Genomic DNA, 8,480 nt, shown 5'->3' on the forward strand with positions numbered 1-8,480 from the left:
CCCTAAAGCGTCTTTTACGATATCTTAAAGGTACCATTTTATATGGTTTACATTTAACTCCATCTCCCACATGCACCCCGGAGGCTTACTCGATGCCGATTGGGCTGGTTGCCGAGATGATCGCAAGTCCACTGGTGGGTATCTAGTATATCTTGGAGATAATTTGATTTCTTGGCAGTCCCGTAAGCAATGCACGTTGCACGCTCTAGCACCGAGAGTGAATATCGTGCTATTGCAATGGCAGCCACCGAACTACACGGGTTCAATCCCTTCTACGTGAGATCGGCGTAGACCTCTCCTCCTCTCCCACTTTATGGTGTGATAATATCGGGGCCACTTATCTTTCTGCCAACCCAATCTTTCATGCTCGTACAAAGCATATCGAGATTGACTTTCATTTTGTTCGTGATCGGGTTGCCAAAGGGGAGTTACTTGTTCGTTTTCTCTCCACTACAGATCAACTTGCTGATATTCTTACAAAGAGTTTAGGAACCTCTCGTTTTCAGTTTTTGCGCTCCAAACTCAAGCTCCTATGTGGACCCTTGACTTTGCGGGAGGGTGTTAGAGAAATTCCCCATATACCCTCTTAGTATTGTAAAAAACCTTTTGTATCCTCTTAGTTGTATCTTATATATTCTTAATAAAACATCTCTGATAAACACAGAGAGATTCATTCTCACAATTTATAAGTTTTCTCCACAACTGCTCTACAGGAATTCAAGCAACCTTTCGCAATCACTTGGAAACGGCAAAATCAGGTAGACTTATACAAGTCATTCATTCAGGGATAGATTAGTGTTTCATTCGGGTCATCTCTCTAATTTCAAACTTTAGGTGCCAGTCGGCTTCTTCCATGATGGATGGGCCAAGCCACTTAAATAGATAAGGGGAGACTTGACAAGTAAATCCCCTAGACCACGCTGCATTGATTGACCACTTGTATGTTACTTTCATGGTCCCTCACCATTGACCCACTTTCTTGGTAGTTTTTCTAAACCTCTCTCATCGGACCATCCATCCATCCATCCATTAATCACGTATAGCCTGAAGAAGGACGGGTGGTCTTTTAAATTGGGTTCAACTTCAGCAATATGCTGTCAACGGTCAATATCGAAATCTCAATCGAGACGGACAGTTTAGATCAAAATCTCGATCAAGATTTCAAATAATTGACCAATGAAGAAAATAAACTCCCTTTGCTAAAAATCACTCCTAGCTGATTAAAACGAATTTTTCGAATGGATTCGGTCCATTGACCATTCTTTTGCCCAACTCAAAATACACGGGTAAAACTCATTGTGGACTACAATTAAGGGCCCTCCTTCACATCCGAGTTCCAGGAAAGGGTCAGTGAGATGGACATATTATAGAGCTTTAACTTTCAACTAAAAACATAATGGCCTTGGAATTACAACAAGCCACGCTTTGACTACATAAAAGGTAGCTACCATGCAAAATAACTATTTATTTTGAATCGTTAGATCGAGATCTGTACAGGTATTTTTTTTTTTTGGTAAGGATCGTACAGGTATTTGGCAATTGCAAATTTCATCAACTTTGATGGAATCCTTACCTCATGAAAAGTCGATTAGGTAACAAATCAATTAACGAACCATCCATCACGGGATGCGTAAGTACTGCAAGGGTGGATTTAGATACCTCCACGTACGACTAACCTGGTTTTTCCATACCTCTCCCATCCGTCCAACCATCCATCTAGTGGTATGGCACATCCACAAGGCCAAGCGCAACATTATCTTATAAATAGCACCCAAAAGCCAAGAGATAGAAGCCACAACAAGTCCCCACGCCTGCAATAATTAAATAAGCTCCATATGTTTTCGCAAACCAAAATCATGGTTGCACTTGCACCTTCACCGCTACGACCCTTTCCCTTGGGAATAGGAAAGCAATTACTCAGCCTTTTCCACTTGTTGGTCCTAATTATCTTGCCCATTTCCATTGTTGCTGTTTCTTCTTCCTCCTCGTCCAGAGTTTCGGCCCCTACTCCATCTTCATCCCCTTCCCTTTCCAATTACCACTCATTCCATGAACTAGAAGCAATGAAGGCTCTCCTTGAATGGAAGGCCAGTCTCACTCATGGGAACAATTCCCAACCACTACTCCCTTCATGGACTTTGACAACAAATGGAAGCAGCAAAAATCCATGCAAGTGGGAGGGAATTACTTGCAATAAGGTAGCTGGAATCATCATCAAAATAAACGTCTCCAACATGGATTTGCACGGTACGCTCCATCATTTTAATTTCTCATCCTTCCGTAGTCTCCTCCATCTAGTTCTCAATGATAATTCAATTTTTGGTTCTATTCCTCTTACCATCGCCAACCTTTCTCAACTCACCTACCTTGATCTTACTAAAAATAACCTCAATGGCTCAATCCCTACTGCTTTATGTACTCTTAAAAACTTGAAAATTCTATATCTCTATCAAAATCAAATGGTTGGGCCAATTCCTATGGATATGGGAAACCTGACGAACCTCCAAGAGCTTGACCTTCGATTTAACAGTCTAGGAGGTTCCATCCCTTCCACTCTGGGCAACTTGAAAAATCTCACTCATTTGTGGTTGTCCGATAATCTTTTAGTTGGATCCATTCCACCTGAACTTGGGAGGTTGGATTCTCTTATTCAGCTTGATTTGTGCACACTCCATTTGACAGGTTCCATCCCTTCCACTCTGGGCAACTTGAAAAATCTCACTCATTTGTGGTTGTTCAAAAATCTTTTATCTGGATCCATTCCACTTGAACTTGGGAAGTTGGGTTCTCTTGCTCATCTTGATTTTTCTGTAAATAATTTGACAGGTTCCATCCCTTCCACTTTGGGCAACTTGAAAAATCTCACTCATTTATGGTTGTTCAAAAATCTTTTATCTGGATCCATTCCACCTGAACTTGGGAGGTTGGGTTCTCTTGCTCATCTTGATTTGTCTAGAAATAATTTGACAGGTTCCATCCCTTCCACTCTGGGCAACTTGAAAAATCTCGTTTATTTGTGGCTATTCAATAATCAGTTATATGGATCCATTCCACCTGAACTTGGGAGGCTAGGTTCTCTCATTCAGCTAGATTTGAATACAAATAATTTGGCAGGTTCAATACCTACTTCATTTGGAAATTTGAGCAAGATAAACTCCATGTACCTCTATTCAAATGGACTCTCTGGTTACATTCCTATGGAAATCGGGAACTTGACCAATCTCTATGACCTACAGTTGTCCTTGAACTTTCTAACCGGTACCATCCCTCTAGAAATTGGAAAGTTGACATCTGTTGGTCGGCTTTATTTAGATAGAAATAATCTTACCGGCCCAATTCCTGCTTCTTTTGGAAAGATGAGTGCTCTTACTTCACTTTTATTGTGGAACAATAGTCTCACTGGCTCACTTCCTGCTTCTATTGGAAATTTAACCAGTATAACTGGTATCTTTCTTTTAAACAACCAATTCACTGGTCAAGTACCTCAAGAAATCAACAATCTTACTCAATTGCAACACTTACAGCTTGGAAATAATTATTTTGATGGATATCTGCCACACAACATATGCAATAGAGCATCACTCCTAACATTTTCAATCCCTAATAACCATCTCACCGGCCCAATTCCCAAAAGCATGAGAAATTGCACAAGCCTAACGAGACTTCGGCTTGACAATAACCATCTCAAGGGAAACATTTCAGAGGTATTTGGAGTTTTCCCGAATTTAACTTACATTGATTTGAGCCACAATCAATTGTCTGGTGAGGTTTCAAGAGATTGGGGAAAGTGTATACAATTGACAAACTTAAAGATCTCAGGAAACAAGATTTCTGGTCAAATACCACCTGAGCTCGGAGACTCACCTCAACTTCAAGGACTTGAGCTCTCTTCAAATCACCTTGTAGGCCAGATTCCAAGAGAAATTGGGAGGTTAAAGTCTTTCTTGATACTAAGATTGAACGATAACCAACTCGATGGTACTGTACCTGAGGATGTGGGATTGTTCTCCGACCTTCAACTTCTTGACTTCTCAATGAACAATTTAAGGGGATCAGTTCCGAAGCAACTGGGGAAATGCAAGAATCTTCTATATTTGAATTTAAGCAAGAATAGATTCAACGGAAGCATTCCGATTGAAATTGGTAATTTAGTTTTCCTACAGATGTTGTTGGACCTTAGCAATAATTTGTTCATAGGAGAGATTCCTTTGCAATTTGGAAGCTTGGACAAGCTAACAAACTTGAATCTCTCCCACAACAAGTTGTCTGGTTCTATTCCATCTACTTTCTCTTCAATGCTCAGTTTGACTACAATTGATGTATCTTACAATGAGTTAGAGGGTCCTCTCCCTGACAACCATGCTATTCGTAATGCTTCAAGTGAGGCTTTCATTTACAACAAAGGTTTGTGCGGCAATGTCACTGGTTTGCAGCCTTGCTATTCTTCATTGACCGAAAAGCAAACCTTGAAAGAAAGCGACAAAACTTTGCTTCTTATCATCTCTTTATTAGCAGTATTGTTATTTCTTCTATTTGCATCTCTTGGGGCATTTTTACTCCTTAGTCGATGAATGAGATGCACAAATGTGGAGGATCCCATCACAAGCCAACAACGTAGAGATGTGTTTACCATATGGAACTATGATGGAAGGATAGCATACCAAGACATCATTGAAGCAACTGAGCAATTTGACCTTAAACATTGCATTGGTGTAGGAAGGTATGGAAGTGTTTATAAAGCAGAGTTGTCATCAGGTCAATTGGTAGCTGTCAAGAAGTTCACCTCTTCTTCTACTTCATTGGATGATGAGCTTTCTAATCCAAAAACTTTCGAAAATGAAATTCTTGTGATGACGCAAGTGCGACATCGAAACATTGTAAAATTGTATGGCTTTTGCTCGCATGTACGTCACTCATTTTTGGTTTACGAATATGTGGAGAGAGGAAGCTTGTCTAAGATCCTAAGCACAGACGTTGAAGCGATAGAATTGGATTGGAGTAAGAGGGTTAATATCGTCAAAGGTGTAGCCCAAGCTCTAGCTTACTTGCACCATGATTGCTCACCCCCAATTATCCATCGGGATATATCAAGCAACAATATTTTGTTGGATTCAGATTTTGAGCCTCATGTCTCAGACTTTGGTTTTAGCAGATTTCTCAAAACTGATTCATCCAATTGGACAAGTCTTGCAGGAACATATGGATATTTTGCACCAGGTTTTGTCTCTTTCTCAATGTCTTGATTCATTTCAAAGGATAAAATTTTAAAGTTGACTAGTATTGTTGTCATCACAGTTGTTGTCTTCGTTTTTCTGTTGTATTTAGAGAATTTTCCTCCATCTAATATTTTCATTTTGTTTTAATTTATTGATTTCATATGTTTCATTTGATTTGCAGAACTAGCTTACACAATGAGGGTAACTGAAAAATGTGAGGTCTACAGTTTTGGTGTGTTGACATTTGAAGTAATGATAGGAAAGCATCCAGGAGAACTCATCTCCATTTTGCCATCGTCATTCTCTTCAACATTGCCATCTGCTGAACAAGGCATATTATTGAAGGATACGGTCGACCAACGTCTCTCACCTCCTTTAAATCAAGTAGCTGAGAAATTGGCTTCAATTATGGAGTTAGCATATTCTTGTTTGAATAAAAATCCACAATCTCGGCCAACAATGCAACATGTGTCTCGAGAGCTATCATCTTGCAATGCTTCCCAAGGAGACACCATACATTGAATCTAGAGATGTGAATGTAGTTGAAGAGACGAAAAAGTTGTGTGTTGTTTAAAGTTGTTTATCCTTTTCCTTCCTCTCATGAAAATGTTTCCAAGAAGGTTGTTTTTTTGTCTTGCATCTTATAAATAATCTATCCTTGATGGTGAGTCTAGGATATTCACATGTTCTTGTTATGTTTTCCCATGTTTTAATGTATTATGCAACCTATGTGGTGTGGATTTTAATTTTAAGTACTTAATTCTCAATTTATGTGTATCTGCAAATGTGTATAATAAGATAATAATAGATCAATGAAAAAAGCTACATGTAAACTCCCTTTCCTAAAAAACACTGCTAATTAATTCAATGAATTTTCCAATGGATTCGGTCCATTTACCATTCTCGACCCAATTCAAAAATAAATATTTATTTTCGGGAGATCTGTAGGTATTTGAAAATGGCAAATTACATTGAAATTGATGGAATCTTATTGAAGTCAAATACACAGCTAGCAAATCAATTAACGATCCATCCATCACGACATGTATGGGTGCAAGGGTGGATTAAGATTTCTCCTTGACTAGTAGAGCATTCAACCTTTGTACTATTCTCTCTTTTTTTTTTTTTTTTTTTGGTAGAAATATGTCTATATATTAACGCGTGACCCACGCAAAACATCACGATTACACAAATCCAAGTAAACAGGATCCAAACTAGGCCAAAGAGTCAGACACACAATGGACACAACCTTACCAGCAAGGAAGTCAGCTACAACATTGTACTATTCTCTCTATTCCATACGAATGCTCGAGCGGGCCATGTGTCATATTTCCAATCACTTGGAAATGACAAAATCAACTCGGACTTATACAAGTCTTTCACGGCTACATTAGTGTTTCAGTCCTCTATCATCTCAAATTCCGGACATTGGGTGTTGGTCAGCTTCTTCTATGATAGGCTATGTCACTTAGTCCCCAAGACCATGGTGGATTGACCCCTTGTATATAGCGTCGTGCTTTAGTGCTATGCAATTAATGTGCAGTTCGGCGCAACTTAATCTCGACCGTTTGTTTTGCAAAAGTGGGTTTCAATCTATTGCAGAACGGACAATCAACATTGAAATCTCAATTTCAATCTCCACCGTAGGCTGCAGGTATCGCACAATAATTATACTACATCCAAACTAGACCCTTGCACTTAATTGTTGATTGTTCCTTTCAATAAAAAATTCTTTGCTCTTGCATATCCCTACCAGTTTTCCAAATTAATGCTGCCGATACATATAATTCAAAAGAATATGTGAGTGACTTATACATGTACAACATCTCTTTCTTTTATCAAGGGTTCTACTTCTACCAATTGATATGTTTCCGCAAATACTTGAAATTCCATTTCTTGATCTATGCCGCCATGTGCTTTGGCAATGTTGATCAATTCCATGATGAGTATTATTTTACCCACCTCAACTCCTCTGAATAATTTGATTTTTCCTTCACGACGATAGGGAGCTAAAAGATCCACTACCTTAATTTCTATTGGACCTGGAGTTGGTCAAGGTATTGCCACAATAGGTCAAGCTGTAGAAGGTATCACGAGACAACCAGAGACAAAGGATAAAATACGAGGTACTGTATTGCTTAGTCTGGCTTTTATGGAAGTTTTAACAATTTATGGACTGGTCGTGGCATTAGCACTTTTATTTGCGAATCTTTTTGTTTAATCCGGATCTCTGTTATCTTCTCTTTGAAAAGCCAAGGAGGTAGTTCTCTGCCATTTCCCTAAGCCCAAGCTTGCTTGCTTGTTGATGGCTGTCCCACCCCGGGTCGGGTTGTACTACAGGTGATTCTTCATTGAATAGGAATCAATGTATATCAATCCTGTAAGCAAACAATTTTCAGGTAGCAGCCAGCCTGACATGGGTTGAGCTTTATCTATCTGACTTTGATTTGAACATGCATGTCAACTCTGTGCTTGTTCCAGTGGTAAAGATTTCAGTGGGTGGAATTACTCGGTTGAGAATTTCAACCCATGAGGTCAACAATAACCCCTTGGAAATTAATAGGGCTTTTTCACTACATCGTCTGATACGAGTCCACAACAAGACAGGTCTGAAGCAGAAAGGGCTGAAGAAGAACCCAGGCCAAGGCGCTCGGTTCGTAGAGGAAATCGCCCGAAATATCTAGAAAGTTATATTTGAAATGGGGACTTGTGCATTCATTATCTTTTATTGTTTTTTAGTGAAAGGTGTTAAAGTTGTAACCGTTGTATGGGGACCACTATAAAGTGGGTGTCAGAGATTATCAATGCAAGAAAGTTATCACAATTTATCTCCTCACTTCTTCCTTTGTCTTTCCCTCATCTTCTGCTTGTCTCTTTTTCTTAATCTCGATCTTTCCTCTGTTCGTCTTCTATTTCATTCTCATAAATCGTATCATTGGTCCGACCTGCCGGATCCTCCCCATGGCTGATGGAACTCGAGGAAAGCAAGAAAAAGAGCTACTCAGGCAACTGAGCGCTGCGACCAGTGACCATGCGACAAAAATTGGATCGATGCAAGAAACCCTGACTGATCAACGCGAGGCTCTTGCAGAGCAACGAACTCTGTTGGCTGAAATTATATCAAAGTTAACAGCGATGGATAACAGAGGTGCGCAAGGAACACTAGTATCGGAGAATCGAAGCATTCTGGGTTCCCCTCCACGATCAACCAGCACTTCATCTTCTAACTCGATCCAGACTAGAGCGGCTCGAGTTGATTTTCCC

The 8,480-nt window shown here is 39.6% G+C and overlaps 1 protein-coding gene across 1 annotated transcript; it reads left to right on the forward strand.

Annotated features, from left to right (window-relative positions):
• The first annotated feature begins 2,302 nt into the window (after positions 1–2,302).
• Positions 2,303–5,789, forward strand: LOC149015726 (uncharacterized). Its single transcript, XM_089156242.1, is given in 2 exon segments — positions 2,303–5,217; positions 5,398–5,789. Coding segments are annotated over 2 exon segments (3,099 nt in total). The 5' UTR covers positions 2,303–2,459; the 3' UTR covers positions 5,739–5,789.
• The last annotated feature ends 2,691 nt before the right edge of the window (positions 5,790–8,480 follow it).

The sequence above is a fragment of the Hakea prostrata genome, chromosome 5 (assembly GCF_041222555.1).
Source record: "Hakea prostrata isolate BN-2017 chromosome 5, UWA_Hpros_2, whole genome shotgun sequence".
Classification (NCBI taxonomy): domain Eukaryota; kingdom Viridiplantae; phylum Streptophyta; class Magnoliopsida; order Proteales; family Proteaceae; genus Hakea; species Hakea prostrata.